This window comes from Capsicum annuum, chromosome 6 (assembly GCF_002878395.1).
Source record: "Capsicum annuum cultivar UCD-10X-F1 chromosome 6, UCD10Xv1.1, whole genome shotgun sequence".
Classification (NCBI taxonomy): Eukaryota; Viridiplantae; Streptophyta; class Magnoliopsida; order Solanales; family Solanaceae; genus Capsicum; species Capsicum annuum.
In genome coordinates this window covers 1,727,288-1,747,564 of record NC_061116.1, presented here as the reverse complement: position 1 = coordinate 1,747,564, position 20,277 = coordinate 1,727,288, and the positions used below count along the sequence as shown (strand labels likewise).

The 20,277-nt window shown below is 31.5% G+C and overlaps 1 protein-coding gene across 1 annotated transcript; it reads left to right on the top strand.

Moving 5' to 3' along the window:
- The first annotated feature begins 14,591 nt into the window (after positions 1 to 14,591).
- LOC107875189 lies at positions 14,592 to 16,275 on the top strand. The gene is made up of 2 exons (XM_016721797.2): positions 14,592 to 14,940; positions 16,105 to 16,275. Exons 1-2 carry the CDS (start codon positions 14,694 to 14,696, stop codon positions 16,128 to 16,130), a joined length of 273 nt encoding a protein of 90 aa, XP_016577283.2. The 5' UTR covers positions 14,592 to 14,693; the 3' UTR covers positions 16,131 to 16,275.
- The last annotated feature ends 4,002 nt before the right edge of the window (positions 16,276 to 20,277 follow it).

The window sequence follows — 20,277 nt, the reverse complement described above, 5'->3', positions numbered from 1 at the left end:
TAATATAAAATGTTAACGGCCTAAATTTGCCTAAACGCGCAATGAATATTTGTATAAAGCATTCCCTCCCCACGCCCCAAAAATAAAATTTTCACTATAAATGATACTTGTACAATGATAAGAATAAAAGAAAATACAAATACAAAAAAAATTCAAGCTCTTCTTTGAATATCAGTCCTGAAGAGTATTCCCGAGAACCTACACAAACACTTGTAATAAAAATATTAGTAATAAATAAATATTTACCAAAATAAATTTAAAAGGTATGTGTGCATATATGCGTTTAAAAATATTTTTTTTTTGCTAAAATATGGGCTCAAATTAGATTTTAGATACGACATGGATACGAAGTGGTTGCTGATTTATTAGCTGTCCTAAATCGTCTTGCCAAGATAGAATCATAAAAATTTTTGCGTTGTTATAAAAATTTCATCATCGCCCAAATTTATTTATTTTATTACGTATTTATATACATAATATCCATCTTTTATAATGGGGTGGCCTCAAATATCCAGACGGAGAGATAATTTCATTGACCAATAGCATAGTATTTGTTCATTATCAATTTAATAAAATTAATATGGACAAAAATGTAATGTAATTGTCCCAAAAGAGAGACAATATCAACCATGAAACTAGCATAGCAACAACCCAAAACAAAGGCAATAACAGCTATGATACCAGTAAAGTAACAACCAAAATAAATGCAATAACAGCTATGACACCAGCAAAGTAACAACCAAAATAAAGGCAATAACAACTATGATACCAGCAAAGTAACAACCAAAATACCCGAACAAATCACAAATCCGCTAAAGATTTAAAAAAAATAATATAATGAACAGCAACAAATAATTACAACATATGCAAATATGTATCAAAGAAGAGGTCGCCGGATACGACATCTTGTCTGTCAGATCCATGCAAAAAAAGCCCACAACATACAAAATTAATGAGACGCAGTTCATCAGAAGTAAAAAGTCGAAGCAATGGTAATTACCGGCGTTGCTTCAACGACTTTCGTGGGAGCAACCCCGGATACACCAAGCACCGGATAGATATGTTGGTTTGTCACTAGGGGGATTCATCGGAAAGTTAAAAAATGAGGGTGGCGCTAGTGGTTTAGGCTAGATCTCGCTAGAGATGGAGGAAGAGGAGAGAAGGGAGAGAGGGGTGGTGGTGCGTGATGGTTTGCCAGAATTTGGCTATAGCTCACCCGAGAGAGGAGAGAAAAAAAAGGTCCACTGATTTTGTGCTTATGTACGTGTATTGTGTGTGTGGAGCATTTAAAAAAGGAAAAATAAAAAAAATAATATTCATATCTACTTTTTCCCAACAAGTCTCTTAAATTAGGGATAGTAGGTGAACATAAAGTCAAAAAATTTAAAAAGTGAGGAGACCTTGATTTGACTAATTTATTATTTTGTGTATTAAAATAATTAAATCAACTCACTTTTGCAGGTCGCATTAAATAACATATAAAATAATGAATGAATGTGATCTTCTCTAAATCTCTAACGGTCATATTTGACTGTTCGGCGACTACAACGTCGGCGACGGAGCTGCACCGTCACACGTAAGGAACATCCTCCCTCCCTCATTCTCTCCTCCTAGTTTCTCTCTCTCTCTCAGGCTCTCTCTCTATCTCGAGATTTCTCTACCACAATGTCACTACTATCGCCGATGAATTTAGGATTTCTGCTGACTCAACTCCGACGATGATGCAGGGTGTAGCATCGATCAGAACTGGTTAAAACAGTTAGTCCGATGATGATCGGTGACCAAATTCTGGCAACAACAGGAAGACACTTTGGAGATATTTTCCGGCAGCACTTTCCAGCAGCTCTATTTTGGCAACCTATTTTGACATCAACACTGCCGTAACCAGGAAATGCAGTACTCCGGTAACATCCAAACCTTTTTCTTTAATTAAGCTTTCGTGACTCCGGTAACCTTTTTTTCTTTAGTTACACTTTATTGTTTGTTTTTTATTGTTTCCCTGTTTGTGTTTTATTGTTGTTTTTTTTATTGTTTCCCTGTAGTGTGTTCTGGTGCATATCTGTTATTTGCCTACTGTTTACATATTGTTGCTTTGTTGGTTTGTCAGTCTATCTGCTGGTCGATTTGGGGCCTTATTACGATTTTTGGGTAGTGGTTGTGGGGGTTTGGGGCTTTGTTATGATTTTTTAGTAGTGGCTGTGGGGGTTGATATTGGAGTAGGGTCATGTTTAAGGGGGTTGGGGTTTGGGGCAATTTTGGGAGGGGAGAAAAGGGGAGTGCAAGGGTGGGTGTGGGGTCTAGGTCAGGTATTCAGGCTGGGCCAGCGAGGGGTGGAAGAGGTAGGCGAGAGGCGAGAGGAGATAGGTTGAGGGTAGGGTCTTAGAACATAGGGACCCTTCAAGGTAAGTCTATAGAGTTGTTGAAAATTCTTAAGAAGAGAAGGATTAAAATTATGTGTGTTCAGGAGACTAAGTGGGTAGGGTCTAAGGCTAGGGATGTGGATGGGTACAAGTTGTAGTACTCAGGCAGTGAGAGGCATCGTAATAAAGTAGGAATCTTAGTGGATAAGGAGCTAAGAGGGCAGGTGGTGGAGGTTAAGAGGGTCAGTGATAGGCTGATAACGATTAAGTTGGTCATTGGGTGGTTTATGGTGAATGTGTGTAGCATTTATGCACCACAGTTGGGCTTGGATGAGAAGGTGAAAGCGTGTTTTTGGGAGGTTTTAGACGAGGTGGTGAGAAGCGTGCCTAGCTCTAAGAAGATTATCATAGTGAGGGACTTCAATGGGCATATTGGGGTTTTACCGGGTGGTTATAAAGATGTGTATGGAGGATTTGGTTTCGGTGAAAGAAATGGTGAGGGGGTTGCTTTGTTGGATTTTACGAGGGCCTTTGGGCTGGTGGTTGTGAATTCGAGCTTTCCGAAGAAGGAGGATCACTTGATTACCTTTCAAAGTGCAACAGCCAAGACTCAAATTGTCTTCCTACTGCTTAGGAAGGGGGATAGGGTTCTTTGTAAGGATTGTAAACTCATTCCGAGTGAGCATCTTTTGACCCAGCACAGGCTTTTGGTGATGACCTTAAGTATCAAGAAGAGCAAGAGGAGTAAGGTCGGAGTGAGTCGACCTAGAATTAAGTGGGTGGCTTGACGCCAGTTAGTACATTGGAGATAGGGAAGAAGGTGGAGGGAATAGAGGTGTGGGAGTGTAGAGGGGATGTGGATGATATGTGGGATAAGGTGGCCAGCTGCATCAGAGAGACAGCTAGAGAGGTGTTGGGGGTATCGAGGGGTCGGGCAGGACGACATAAGGAGGAATGGTGGTAGAATTAATAAGTTAAGAAGAAAGTAAAGATTAAGAAGGGGGCGTATGTTAAGTTGATTAAGAGTAAGGATGAAGATAAGAAGAAGGTGAATAGGTAGGACTACAAAGTAGGCAAGGAAAGAAGCTAAGTTAGCAGTTACGGCTACTAAGACAGCAGCGTTTGAGAGCTTGTATGCGGGGTTAGAGGAGAAAGGCTGGGAAAAAGGGTTGTATAGGCTTCCTAAGGCTAGGGAGAAGAAGGGTCATGACCTCGATCAAGTGAAGTGCATTAAGAGGAAAAATGGTAGATTTTTTGTGGAGGATGTTCACATTAAGAAGAGATGGCAGGAGTATTTTCATAGACTTTTAAACGAGGAAGGGAATAGAGGTATTGTGTTAGGGGAGTTAGAGCGCTCGTAAAAGAGCCGTGACTTCAGTTACTGCAGATGTTTTAAGGTTGAGGAGGTTAGAGAGGCTATTCGTAGGATGCAAAGTAGTAGGGCAACAGGGCCTGATGAGATTCCAGTGGATTGTTAGAAGTATGATAGGGGGAAGGTTAAGGTGGTTGACTAATATGTTCAATGCCATTTTCAAGACTGTGAGAATGCCCGAGGCTTGGAGATAGAGTACGATGATTCCGTTAAATAAAAACAAGGGTGACATTCAGAGTTCCAACAACTATAGGGGTATTACGCTGTTGAGTCACACTATGAAGATTTGGGAGAGGGTGGTTGAGCGAAGATTGAGGAGGGTCGTGCCCATTTCGTAAATCAGTTTGGTTTTATTCCTAGTTGCTCAACGGCAGAGGCAATCCACCTGGTGAGAAGATTGGTGGAGCAGTATAGGGAAAGGAAGAGGGATTTGCACATGGTGTTCATCGATCTGGAGAAAGTGTATGACAAAGTCCCTAGGGAGGTTCTTTGGAGATTCCTGGAGGTGAGAAGAGTTCCGGTGGCGTACATCAGAGATATTAAAGACATGTGCGATAGAGGAAAGACTCGGGTAAGGACGGTGGGAAGAGACTCAGGGTATTTTCCGATCGAGATAGGTTTGCACCAGGGTTCGACCATAAGCCCATTCCTATTTGCGTTGGTGATGGACATGTTGATGCGAAGTATTCAAGGTGAGGTACCGTGGTGTATGTTATTTACGAATGATGTAGTGTTGATTGATGAGTCACGGGGGATATGAATGAAAAATTGGAGGTTTGGAGGCAAACCCTTGAATCTAAGGGGTTCAGGTTGAGTAGGTCCAAGACGAAGTATTTGGAATGCAAGTTTAGTGACTCGAGTTAGGAGGAAGGTGTAATGATGAGGTTAGAATGTCAAGATGTTTGTAAGACAGATAGTTTCAAGTATCTTGGGTCTATGATTCAGGGAAATGGCGAGATTGATGAGGATGTCTCTAAACTTGTTAGAGCTGGTTGGATAAAGTGGAGGCTCGTCTCAGGAGTGTTGTGATAAGAAGGTACCCCTTAAGATTAAAGGAAAATTCTACAAAGTGGCAGTCCGTCCGGCCATGCTGTATGGAGCGGAGTGTTGGCCAGTTAAGAAATCTCATATCCAAAGATTGAAGGTAGCGGAAATGAGAATGTTGCATTGGATATGTGGTCTTACTAGAGGGGATAAATTTAGGAATGAGATTATCTAGGAGAAGGTAGGAGTGGCTTCGGTGGAGAACAAGATGCAAGAAGGCAGGTTGAGATGGTTTGGGCATGTGATGAGGAGGAGCACGGATGCCCCTGTTCGGAAGTGTGAGAGGCTAGCTTTGGATAGATTCAAGAGGTTTATAGGTAGGCCAAATAAATAATGGGGGGAGGTGATTAGGCATGACATGGAGATGCTTCAGCTTACTGAGGACATGACCCTAGATAGGAAGGTGTGGAGGTCGCGGATTAGGGTAGAAGGCTAGTGTGAGTGTGTGGGTAGTGGCTAGGGATTAGGAGAGTTTGGGTATGATGGGTGTCTTAGGTATTGTGAGAGTATGTCACTACTAGGTGAGTATCCTTTTTCTTATATTTGTTGCGTATTGCTCTTATTTTCTCTTATTTCGGAATTCTCTGATATTTATTGTTATTATCTCTTATCTCTTATTTTTGTTTATGTTATCCACCATGTCTCATGTTTCATTACGGTCTTGGTATACTATTCTCATTCTTGAGCCGGGGGTCTATCGGAAACAACCTCTCCACCTCTTCGGAGGTAGTGATATGGACTGCGTACATTTTACCCTCTCCAGACCTCACTTTGTAAGAATACACTGGGTCTATTGTTGTTGTTGTATAAAATAATGAATGCCGATGTTAAATACAAAATATTATAAATAATAAATAAAAATATAATTATCTTGAAAAAATATATTATGCTATAAATAATTAAAATTATACTGTGTAGTAAAAAATTGCAGTGTTATGTTGTGTACGTATGTAAAGTACTGTGCAAAAATATTAAAATAATAATAAACTGATAGGAATTTATGAAATTAAAGATAATTATCAATAAATTATGTAAAATTAAAATATGAAAATAAATGAGTAAAAACTCTAAAATAATGATAATTATCAACAATTTATTGACAATTGCAAAAAATATGTGAAAAATTGCATATTGTGCCATTTAACGATCAAGGAGCCTAAATGTGTTAATTTTAAGTATGGAGAGCCAAAATTGTGATAAGTACGGGCAAGAATGACATGTGATGCTTAAATGATAAAATAAATTCATTGCGATAATTGCGAGGAATACAGTGCTTAAATAACAAAATGCATTGCGATATGAGCCAGTAAAGGCAAAAATGACGTGCAGTGCTTAAATAATAAAATATATGCATTGTGATATATGCGTGCAGTGCTTAAATAGAAAAATAAATGCATTGCGATAAGCGCCAGCAAAGGAAAAGATGACATGCAGTGCTTAAATAATAAAATAAATGCATTATGAAATGTGCGTGTAGTGTTTCAACAACAACAACATACCCAGTGTATTTCCACCTAGTGGGGTCTGGGGAGGGTAGAGTGTACACAGACCATACCACTACCTCAAGAGAAGTAGAGAGGCTGTTTCCGATAGCGTACAGTGCTTAAACAAGAAAATAAATGCATTGCGATATGCGCCAGTAAAAGCAAAGATGACATACAGTGCTTAAATGGTGAAATAAATGCATTGCGATATTTGCGAGGCATGCAGTGCTTAAATAATAAATTGTATTGAGATATGAGTCAGTAAAGTCAAAGATAACACGCAGTGCTTAAATAATAAAATAAATACAGTGCGATATGCAAGTAAAGATAAAGCTAACGTGCAGTGCTTAAAGGATAACATAAATGCATTGTGATGTGTGCAAATAAAGACAAAAATAACACGCAGTGCTTAAAATGATGAAATAAATGCATTGTAATGCGTGCAAGTAAAGGAAAAGATAGACTATAGTTCTTAAAATATAAAATAAATGCAGTGCAGTGCATGCAAGTAAAGACAAAGATAACATGTGATGCTTAAACGATAAAATAAATGCATTGTGATGCGTGCAAATAAAGGCAAAGATAACATGTAATGTAAAAGAAATAAATGCAGTGCGATATATGCAAGTAAAGCAAGCAAACATGGATAACTATATTTTGGAGGGCAGACCGACCCAATTTATTCTATTTTAGGGTGGACAGACCCATGTAAAAATGATTATTGAGCAAAGAATTATTTGGGAATGAAAGTGTTCACATATTTTTGATGTTTCTTTCAAAATTGCCCCAGTATCGAGCTGTGGGGTGCTGGGGGTGTAAGATTGTGTACTTGTTGGAGAGAAAGAATGATTATGAGGTTTTGATGACCGAACTCTGCATAGAGTTTCCTACATATCTCAAATGTCATGAGAATCAGGTCAATGTAGTTCGAAATAGAAAAATAGGGTACATTTGATGGCGATTTTTTAAAATTTTAACCCAGTGTATGATTTATGGCTAAAACCGCCTCTTTGAGATTAAAAAAATCTTGAAAAGTTGTATGACGTCTTCGATTGTCTACGAAGACTAAGGCCCTCAACTAGTGAAGTGACTAAAATCTAATAGCCTTTCAAGTGATGAGGCTATTGAAATGTAAAAAGCTCTATATTGACAGAAGAAATGTAATACCTCTCGATTGGTAAGACTATAAAAAATGTAAAAAATACTCAAAAATGGGTGCTTGGCTTAAAAACAAAATTTCGGTATTTGAAGGAATATGCTTGAAAAAAAGTCAAATGCCCGTATTTCAAAACTGTGCGCCTTGCATGAAAAGTAAAAAATGCATGTATGTAAAAATAGATACCTTGAATGAAAGGTAAAAAAAAAAATGTCTGTATGCGAAAGTGGGCGTCTTGGAAAAAGGAAAGAAAATTTTCTCGATAAAAAGTGCTGAAAGATGAAGAAAACACAATCGTGTCTTGTCTTCAGTTGGTACTAATAATTAATAGTGTACATAAGAATTTCCCTATTTCCTTCCCAGCTAACTGAGATCGACTTCAGGGTAACTCCTATAGTTTTAAGTGGTACCTCAAACACGCCTAAGTATCGACAAGATTTTTTGTGTTGCTTCAAGCAAATGTTTCGAGTTATGCCCATCATCATGCTTCAAGTGCCCTCTCTAGAAAAAAGGTCTCATTTCGCACATATTTGTGTAAAAGAAATCCCCATTTCGTACATACTTGAATATTTTTTTCTTTTTAAATTTGGGGACATCTAGAGAAATACACTCACGCTCAGAAAGAAATTAATACATGCAATTGTGATACCAAAGGCTTGACCTCCATGTAAGTATCCACTAATGTGAGAACGCTTGAAATAGGATCCTGTAGGACTTGTTATTGTCTTGTAATGTAGGCTTGAGGGCGGGTAGGATAATATTTGGGATGAAAGTAACTAATTCCTTAATGAGCATTACACTGCATTTGTGTTTTTAACAGTTGTTGTGCTTTGACGCGTGATCTTCTTTGTTGCGCTTCATTGTCCCTTGTTTTGTATTTGTGTCGACTTTTTTTTTTAATTTTGTGTTGGAGTTTTTTCCCCTTTTTTAAGAAATTATATATTTTTTGTTCTTTTTTTTCTTCTCTTTTTTTCTGGTGGGGTTTTGCTCCTGTTCAAGTCGTTTTTTCATTTTTTTTTCATCTGGAAAATATATCCTTTGCATTTTACATTTTTTATCTTGAATATTCTTCCGCAATTTGCACGCATTTAGTGCGCTCAAGGAGGTAGGGCCAAGAGAGAGATAGTGCACGTAAACACTCAAAAAGGTATAGGCTCAAATGCGGTTGTTCAAAAAAAAGGTTTTAGGCTCAAAAGAGGAAATGCTAGGGATTAATGTCATTTAGTGGGCTGTGAAAGGCTCAATCGGTCCAAAGAAGGCCTACAATCCTTTCGTAAATCAAGTGCAACTCAGAATTTCACCTCAATGGACATTAAGAACAAGTTCTAGATCAACAATGTAATACAATGAATTAAACTAAAGCTAACCACACAATGCACATGAAACAATGATATTAGTTTCGTTCTTGTTTTAAATGTAGGCAAGAGAATTTTCAAGCATTACTTAGGTGTGATAAAGGTACCAAAAGAATCTATGGTTTACCATGAAGTCGGTCCTTTTCATCATACCAGTTTGTTCTTTCTCATGCACACTCCTAACGGTATCGGTAACAACCAAGTCAAAATTAATTTTTATTATTTTTTTATTTTGAAAAGAATGAGACCGAATCCAAATGAGGGTTGCCTACGTATCTTGTGAAAACAAGAATCAGACCTGCGTAGTTCAGGCAAATTTGCAAATTAGTATGTGCAATGTATGATTGTAAAAATAATGATGGTCATCCTAAAAAATAATATGAAAGATGATCGGGAATGAATTGCTTTTAACATTAAAAATGCACTGATCAAATGATCGAAAGAATGAATATCAAGCATGGGGAGAGCTTTGACACAACTTCAGTATGCTGACAAGATTGAAAAAGTCAGATATTAAAGGAATAATGACATTATTTCGCCGTAGTTGCAGTATTATTATAACTGAAAAAATATTGAACTTCTGCTTTTGAAAGTGAGGATCGATACGCCATAAATTTAATGATTTACGACATTCAAAAGAAGAAGCTAAGTATTCTTGCACAAAAATTTGGTGAGGATCTTAAGATAGGTCGACTAAGCACTAATGTCAATGAGATTTGGATTTGATGAGCTATTGATTGGCACTCTTGAGGACTTTTGAAGAGCGTCTTTGAACTGTTTCAAAAAAATTTCTCAGTTTAAATGCAGGAGAAATTATTCTGAAACGGTGGAGAGACCGAATTCTAATGCAGAGTTGCCTATGTATCTTGTCAGGACAAGAATCGAGTCAAAACGTAGTTCAAACCTATATGAAGCTAATGACGATGTTATTAAGGTGCATTTTTAACTGATTTGTTATGCAAAACAAAGGTTAGACTACACCCTCTCACTAAAGTATAATCAATTTAGAGCAAAAAAATATGTACAGACACAATAATCCTTTAAATATGTACAAACACTATGATAATGCGTCACTTGGGTCGTGAATCCTTCGGACATAAAGTTACTAACGATGCATGCACCTAAAATGGTGTTATTTAACTATATCCCATGTTGACTAAGAGTGGGTAGACACATACTTAGATTTCCCATATGAGAAGGCACGTAGTCCCACGACAGTAGAACTCCCATTCACCCCACGCATGCGCGGACTCTCTAAAATAAGATGATTTGAAAGAATTTTGGGAAAGTACAATGTACAATATGTGTGGGTGTCAATAAAGCGATAAACAAATAAATAATTTATGCCACATAAACAAAAGAAATCAAGATAATTAGTATGAAACAAATAACAATATTTAAAAACATAAATATTTACCTAAATCTATAACGATTAGAGCCATTCTCAATCCCCTGCAGAGCCGCCAAACTGTCATACTCAATTTTTACCTAAGGTCAAAACGAGCACAACATTATGGACTCAAAAAGAATTAATTTTGTACAGAATCGCCAGCTAATTTTTAAGGAAAAATAGAAAACCGATTTATTTATTTAACAAGTATGACTTTATTTCAATCTACGAAACCAATTTAAATTCTAGGTAAGGGTTCGAATTATTTCGAAGGGAAGAGATTAGACACCCTTCAAAATGCACAAATACGATTTCCAACCAGTCAGGTTTATTAAAAGAGAAAAAAAAAATCAATATTTTAAATGCAACTATAAAATGTGTATTAAAATAATATAGACAATTTAATATAAAAGTATGAATTATTTGATTAAATATGTGAATCAATTTTAATATAAAATGTTAACAGCCTAAATTTGCCTAAACGCGCGATGAATATTTGTATAAAAGTATTCTCACCCCACGCCCCAAAAAATAAAATTTTCACTATAATTGATATTTGTACAATGATAAGAATAAAGGAAAATACAAATACAAAAAAAATTCAAACTCTTCTTTGAATATCATTTCCGGCTAGTATTCCCGAGAACCAAAAGAATATCATTCCCAACGAGTATTCCCGAGAATCTACACAAATGCTTGTAATAAAAATATTAGTAACAAATAAATAATTATCAAAATAAATTTAAAAGGTATGTGTGCATATATGTATTTAAAAATATATTTTTTTGCTAAAAAATAGGCTCAAATTAGATTTAAGATACAACTTGGATACGAAGTAGTTGCTGATTTGTTAGCCATCCTAAAAAAAACTTTTTGCGTTGTTATAAAAATTTCATCATCGCCCAAATTTATTTATTTTATTACGTATTTATATATGCAATATCCGTCTTTTATAATGAGATGACCTCAAATATCTAATCGGAGAGATAATTTCATTGGAGAATAGCATAGTATTTGTTCGTTATTAATTTAATAAAATTAATATGGACAAAAATGTAATGTAATTGCCCAAAAGAGAGACAATAGCAGCCATGAAACTAGCATAGCAACAACCCAAAACAAAGGCAATAACAACTATGATACCCGCAAAGAAACAACCAAAATAAAGGTAATAACTGCTATGACACCAGCAAAGTAACAACCAAAATAAAGGTAATAACAGCTATGATACCAGCAAAGTAACAACGAAAATACCCGAACAAATCACAAATCTACTAAAGATTTGAAAAAAAATGATATAATGAACAACAACAAATAGATCAAGCAAATAATTACAACATATACAAATATGTATCAAAGAAGAGGTCATCGGATACGACATCTTGTCTGCCAGATCCGTGTAAAACAAAGCCCACAACATACAAAATTAATGAGACGCAGTTCATCAGAAGTAAAACTCGAAGCAATGGTAATTACCATTACCGGCGTTGCTTTAACGACTTTCGCCGAAGCAACGCCGGATACACAAAGCTCCGGACAGATCTGGTGGTTTCTCACTGGGGGGATTCGCCGGAAATGCAAAAAAGGAGGGCGGCGCCGGTAGTTTGGGCTAGAGCTCGCCGGAGATGGAGGAAGAGGATAGAAGGGAGAGAGGGGTGGTGGTGCCTGGTGGTTTGCCGAAATTCGGCCATAGCTCACCGAAGAGAGGAGAGAAAAAAAAGGTCCACTGATTTTGTGCGTATGTGCTTGTATTTTGTGTGTAGTGTGTGGGTGGAGTATTTCAAAAAAGAAAAATAATAAAAAATAATATTCATATCTATTTATTTTTCAATTAAGTCTCTTAAATTAGGGATAGTAGGTAAACATAAAGTCAAAAAATTTAAAAAGTGAGGAGACCTTGATTTGATTAATTTATTATTCTGTGTATTAAAATAATTAAATCAACTCACTTTTGCAGGTCGTATTAAATAACATATAAAATAATGAATCTCAATGTATAAACACAAAAAAAATATCAATAAAAAATATAATTATCTTGAAAAAATATATTATGCTATAAATAATTAAAATTATACTGTGCAGTAAAATATTACAGTGCTATATTGTGTACGTATGTAGAGTATTGTGCAAAAATATTAAAATAATAATAAAGTGATAAAAACTTTAAAATTTATGAAATTAAAGATAATTATAAATAAATCATGTAAAATTATAATATGAAAATAAATGAGTAAAAATCTTAAAATAATGATGATTATCAATAATTTATTAACAATTACAAAAAATATGTGAAAAATTGCATATTGTGTCATTTAACAATCAGGGGGTCTAAATGTGTTAATTTTAGGTATGGAGAGTCAAAATTGGGTGTCAACATTGAGGATCATTTTGAAGAAGGTGACTGGGTCTTTGTGAAGTTGCAGCCATATAAAGAATAATCCTTACGAAGCAACCAGCAACATAAACTAAGTAGGAAATACTCTGGCCCGTATAAGGTGCTCAAGTGAATTGGGTTGGTGGCATATAAACTCCAACTACTTGAGGATGCTCGTATTCACCCGATGTTTCATATTTCATTGCTCAAACGTTGTAGAGGACAACTTAATCAACAAATTACTCCATTGAAGCTCCAAGATTCAACTACTTAGAACCTTGAGGAGAAGATTCTCTTTTCAGGAGGGAGTAATGTTATAAACCCAACTAGAGAACCAACATTAGACAACGAAGTAAATGAATTGGCCGTTCAAACTGAAGAAATTGGACCTGAGAAGCAGCCACGTAGGAACAATAGACAAAAACATGTCAATGGGCTTTTGAAGGATTATATATGACAACCGGGATTAGGCACGTGTGAATAGTTCATTGGTTTATAGGGGAATACTACAGTATCTTATGCAGTATCTAGGATAGAAGTACGGCATCATCATCTTATGTGGCAGCATATTCTTGTGTCCTTGCCTCTCTTTCTCTCTGTAACCCTTCTCATCTTTACCCTCTTCTTCTAACAATAGTAACTATATCAGTTAGTATCGTTCATCTTTGCTTTCCTTTCAATAAAATTCACCTATATTACTTGTTATTGAGAGTTCATATTACCGCACTTCCTACGTGGTCAATTTTATTCTACATGGCGCCCTACATGTATTATGTTATATAGGACGCGTGTGTCTACTTGTTCAACTATATACAAGTTTAATTGTCTATTTGTCCACATCCAAAGTTGGAGGTCATAGATGTGATTTCAGGACAAGTTTAAGGATATATTTATGTATTATACCTAAATGAAATAATAAATAGTTGAGTATGAAATTCGCAAATGTGATAGTTTTAGTATGTATTCAAACTATATAATTTCCCAGACTTGGCTCCTCTCCATTTCTACTCTCTCCATTTTTTTCAAGTTCCTACCTTGATTAGTGAAATATGACATAGTTCAAATTAAATGGCTAAGATTTAATTATCCTAAAATACACCTCTAACTATAGTTTAAATAATAATTACATTATATATTTAGTTCAAAAAATTATTGTAATTTCACAATTTCAGCAACATGTCCATAAATAAAGTAACAAAAAAGTTTTTCCTTCCTACCTTTTTTTCCTAGGCAAGAATTTCATCTTTTAATTTCTTTATCAATTGATTTTTTCTTATTATCAATTTTATTTAAAAACTTTTTATTTAGCAATTAGCTATTTTATTTTCTTTAAAGTAGGTGAAATGAAGTAGGAGAAATAGTCGGCTCTTCTATTATAGATTAATTTTTTATCACCTTTTTTTGAAACTTTTTCTTAAAAATTAGATATTTAGTTTCTTTAAAATAGGTGAAACAAAATAGGGAGAAAATGAGAGAAAACTCTCGTATTCTAAATTAATTTTTTAAAAAAAAAATTCTTTAATAATTATCTATTTTATTTTCTTTAAAATAGGTGAAATAAAATAGGAGAACTTGTAGACTCTTATATATTTTAAAAAAATAAAATAGTTAGTAATTATTAAAGAGAAAGTTCCCCAAATGCAATAAAAAAATTAATTTAAATAGAAATTATAAGATGGACCATGCACATGAAAAATAATTTAGGAAGAATAGACTTTTTGTTGCTAAATTTATGGACAAGATAATATGTTGCTATCATGGTTAGCGATCTACTTTAGAGTAATTAAATCTTACCCATTCAATTTGAACTATGTCATATGTCACCAATAAAAATAGAAACATAGGAAAAATAGAGAAAGTGGAAATGGAGAGGAGCCGGATCCAATTTCCCATATTCCATGTATTCTAAATATATCATAATTTTTAATAATACCTAAAGTCTTATTATACAAACCACACAAAAAACAACCACAACAAGAATTTTCCTACAAAATTGGATATCCATCACTTTGATTTAAGGTACATATACATCCTAAAACAACTATAAATAGGAGATTATATAACACAACCAAAACAAACACAAAATCAACAAGCACAATAAAAAAAAAAAAATCAAACCAAACTAACCAACATATATTATTAAAAAAAAAAAACAAAAATGGAATCATCAAAGAGGCTTGTTGCAATGTTTCTTGTTTGCATTGTTGTTATTTCTTCTTCTATGCATGTCTCCTTGGCTAGTGGAGAAATTAATTCAGAAAAATTTCAACAAGCATTTAAAGAAGCTGCAATTGAATATAAAAATTGTTATAATACATGTGATAAGAAATGTTCTGATGAAGGATTAGGATATACTCATTGTGAGATTAAGTGTGATGAAGATTGTGCTTCTAAATTGCTCAAAGGTATATTAACACATTCGTTTAAATTTATTTGATCTATTTTCTTTGAGATAAGGTATAAGTATTTTCGTAAATTATATTAGAAGCTACTATGACGTACCTAAATTTTATGGGGGTTTTATTATCCTCTAAACTCATATTTTTCTATATTTTTATGCTGACATGGTTGCACAAAAAGTACAAGTATCATTTCGTTTTAATTTATTTGATCTATTTTCCTTGAGATAAGGTATAAATATCCCCGTAAACTATACCCAAAATTAATATAACACACTTAAATTTTACAGGGTTCTTATTACCTCTAAACTCATTTTTTCTGTATTTTTGTGCTTTTTTATGTTGACATGACAATCATGTCAGAAAAAAACACCAAAATATAGAACAAATGAGCTTAGCGGTAATAAAAATTCCGTAAAATTTAGATATATCACAACAATTTTTGATATTTTCGATATAAATTTGGGGATATATTTGTGTCTTATCTCATTTTCTTTTAGTTTGTTTTGCTATACGTCATTCATGATGCTATAGAAAATATTTTATTTGAAGTAAAAAACAACAATAGTAAATATTTTATTTGAAGTAAAAAAGAACAATAGTTTCATGTTTTAGCAACTCTTTAGGGGTGGTTTGGTTGAGAAATCAGTTATTCGAATTTAGTTATTTCGAGATTATTATTTTATTTTTAATGTGAGATAAAAATAATGCGATAATTTTGAAATAGTTTTGTTTGGGTTAAATTATTTCATGATTTTATTTCAATTAAATATAAAATAAGTTTATTCTAAATTTAATATTTTATTCTAAAATTAATCTCGAGATCAATTATCTCTCATACCTCGTACCAAACAAGCTTTTAATTTCAATTTTCTACATCACATTTTTAAGATTACTATACAAGATTAAAAATATTTGATACATTTCACATATTTTTAATTTAATATCACGAGAATTAAAAGCCTTGTTTAATTTTTTTAAACTCCATGCTAATTTAAATTAGATCAAACAAATTAAAACGTAGGAAATATTTTTCTTTTAATATTATTAGTATAGTTTTTTTAACAAATGCTAGCAGGTTTTTTGTTTTTTCATTTTTAACACATGGAAATAACATGTTGGTTACTACAGTACAATTTTTTAATATGTTATTATGTTCTATTTTTGCAGAGAGATTCCAGACACTGAAGAATTGAAGCCTTAAAAAAAGTAAAGAGGGAAAATGAATAAAACAGTGGTTTTTTATTTTTTTAAAAAAATCTACTAATTAATTAATTCATTTCTTCAACCACTGTATTTGTAATTTTTATGATCTAATAAAATTGTTTCGTATTCTAATTACTGCTGTTTCTATAAAATTTTATTTGAATTTATTTAATTTTTATTTTTTTTTATTCAGATCAATCTATATTAAGTGTCTATCTCCATTATGTTGTTGCTAGCAAATATCATAAAAAGATTCTTTTTATTGATTCTTTTTATTGATGGTGATTTGCTTCTTTATCGATGGTCATGGTATCCATAGCTTTACTTTTTTTTCTGTCAAATTCTGATTTCATTTTGTTTTTTTCGATCATTGAGCTTGATCAACTCGACTTTTTTCCCTGCCCTCGGTCTCTCACTTTGTTTAGTTCTTCTTCTGTACCGTCGCTTGAATGAAGACTCTCGATCGGCCTGATTTTCCCAAATTTCCAACGGTACTATTTCACTATCAGTCAATTGAGGCGAATCTATAGCCATTTTTTTTACTCCGCTATCTATAATATTCGATATAAATTAAATATAATTATATAAAAATTATCTAAAATTTGATATAACTTTTTAAAAAACCATCCAAAAAGTCAAGAATATAGCCGTCTGCTTTAAAATTTTAGACGTCAATATACGTGTATTTTAGATTTTAAAATACCCACAATTTTTAAATTCTGAATTCACAACTGTCAATTCACCATGAATATTTTAGCCTTACAAGATAATCCTTATTGATTACCACGAAATTCTACGTGCCCCATACTTCTCGAGTTATTTTTTTACAGCTTCTTAATGTCTGTTATTGTTACAAATTCAAATTAGTCAACTCGAAAAAAATTAATATTGAATAAAAAATTTAAAAAGAATCTATATACTATATATATTAATTTGCAAAAATTTTGACACGTGGATATGAGCATCTGTAATGTTGACATATCACTTGTTTCTAAAGCCACCTCTATAACACTTGTCTTCATTCATGTACGTAAGGGAATATGATACAAAAAATATAATAAATAATAATTATTAATTAATAACTTTTAAAATATATTAGGTTCAGTGATACTTTGTCTCAGTTTAATTTTTTTTTTTTTTTTGAATTTCACAAATCAAACAATTTTAATTTGATGGTGAAAGTTTTTATATGTCTTTATATTTTTTAACGTACTTCTTTCATTCATTTTTAGTTGATTATTATATTAAAATAGGTGTTTACTTTTATTTGATTATTAAAAAATTAAATATAATTTATTATTTTGAATTTATTTTATTTTTAAGTGTCAATTATTTTTAATAAGTAAAATGCCTTATAAATTAAGAATGAGATTAGAAAATTATAATTTTATTTATTACTCCTCCAAAGTCATATAAATAAGTAAATACGAACAATAATGGAGTATCAATTATTGTGACTCATATCATCTTTTACAGAATATTCAAACAAAAAAATTTGTTTTGCAACATTTAAAAATTTTATATTTAACTTTATATTAAAATTAAAATTTTCGACTCTTCAAATTCAATACTTATATATATATATATATATATATATATATATATATATATATATATATATATATATATATCGAAGGCCCGTGTTAGCACGGATCCAATATATGTTATTTTTTAATCTCAATTTTTATTATACAAATAAAATTTTGATAATTAATTATATTTTAAATTTTTTTAGATATTTTAAGTTGTTAGCTATTGTAATTTATAATAGTTTTTTGATATTGTAATTTACTATTTTAAGTTGTTAGCCATTATAATTTATAATATCCTCCTTGTCCAAAGTTTTATAGCATTGATAGTCTATTATATTTTTAGAATAATTTAAGTTTTTAATTACTAAAATTTATAATACTTTTTCTTCTATTTCAATTTAAATGACACTGATATAATTTCGAGAGTCAATCAAATATCGCGATTGAAGTCCCAAAGTAGATGTGTCTTAAATGACTCATAATAACTTATTAAAAGTGATACAATAAAATTACTATAGAAAATAGTTGTGAAAAAAAAAATTAAGCGGATCTCATATAAGATGTCAAGTTAATTTAAAACATCAATAATTAATTTATATTTTTTTATTAAATATTTTTTTAATATTTAGATGACTCATAATAATTAATTAGGGATAAAATAGTAAAATTACGGTTGAAACAACTGAAACAAACATGCCATAAATGTCTATTTTACCTTTTTTTATTAAATATTATTAATTTTTAATACGTAAATGACATATAATAATCAATTAGGAAATACCTTATTACAAGTGGTATAAGAAAATTAATATAAAAAATAGTTGTGAAAAAAATTTAAACAGGCCATATATAAGATGTTAAATCAATTTAAAACTTCAATAGTTTGTTTATCATTTTTTTATTTTATTTTTTATTAAATATTATTAATTTATTTAATACTTAAATGCTTATAGTAATTAATTATGAAATAATAAAATTACGATTGAAGAAACTGAAGCAGACATGTCATAAATGTGTATTTTATTTTTTGTTAAATATTATTAATTTTTAATACTTAAATGATATATAATAATTAATTAGGGGTGATATAGTAAAATCATGGATTAATACTTAAATGACCTATAATAATTAATTAGGGATGAAATAGTAAAATTACGGTTGAAGCAGCTCAAGCGGACATGTCATAAAAGTCTATTTTATAGTTTTGTTAAATATTATTAATTTTTTAATACCTAAATGACATATAATAATTAATTAGGGGGATATGATAAAATCATGGAGGAAGCAGGCATGACGACCTCCTCCTACTTCCAAGCCTCTTCTATATAGTAGAATATACTAGACATTGAAAATCTATGTTTAGCATGAACCCAAAATATATTATTTTTTATCTAAATTTATATGACACAAATATATTTTTTTGATTTAAAGTTGGAGCACAAAGCTCCTTTATTGAATTAAAAGTGACATATTTACAATTTACAAATAATTTAGATAATTAATCATTAAAATAATTTAAAATTTTATTTATTATGATTTATAATACTTTTTCTTTTATTCCAATTTAAGTGACACTGATATAAGTTTGAGAGTCAGTCGAATATTTTTATATTTTTTATATTTTTAAGTTGTTAAATATTCAATTTATAATGCTTTTATCATAATTTTTTAATAAGATATTAATACTCTCTTAATTCCAGTTTACGTGTCTTCTCATTTTTAAATAATATATGTTACTTTATATGTTCCTCTGTCCCATCATAATTTTTATGGTACTAATATAATTTGATGGTGAAATAAATATTTTACGTTGACATATCATTTTGTATGTATTTTTATCTTTCTTATGAAATATTATTAATTATTTAATGCTTGGATGGACATAAAAATTAATTAGGGTGATATAATAAAATCACGATTGAAAAAATGAAGCAGACATGTTTTAAATAACTTCTAACAATAAGTGATAAAACAAAATTATTATAAAAATACTTGTGAAAAAAATTTAAATGGGTCTCATATAAAACATCAAATTAATTTTAAATATCAAGAGTTAATTTATGATTTTATGTTTAATTTATCTTTTTTGTTAAATATTATTAATTTGTTAATACTTAAATGACTTATAATAATTAATTAGGAGTGATATAGTAAAATTACGATTGAAGTAGCTGAGAGAAGATAGTATAAAACATCAAGAGTTAATTTATTATTTTATTTTTATTTTATCTTTTTTCAAACTTAATTACGGGTAAAATAATAAAATCACGATTGAAACAATAAAGCAGACATGTCTTAAATGACTTATAACAACCAATTAAAAGTAATATAATAAAATTACTATTAAAAATATTTGTGAAAAATTTAAATAGGTCTCATATAAGACATCAAGTAAAAATAAAACTTCAATAATTAATTTATTATTTTATATTCAATTTATTATTTTTATTAAATATTATTAATTTTTTATACTTAAATAATTTATAATGATTAATTAAAAATAATATAGTAAAATAACGATTGAAGCAACTAAAGCAGAATACAAACAGACATATCGAATACGTGCCTACTTATCCCCTTTATAAGTAATATATATATATATATA

What these genes read in the sequence shown, in the direction of transcription:
- LOC107875189 (XM_016721797.2), top strand. Translation starts at nt 14,694, where the DNA reads ATGGAATCATCAAAGAGGCTTGTTGCAATGTTTCTTGTTTGCATTGTT. An exon ending in TGCTTCTAAATTGCTCAAAG is followed by an intron (nt 14,941 to 16,104) that starts GTATATTAACAC and finishes CTATTTTTGCAG; the next exon opens with AGAGATTCCAGACACTGAAG.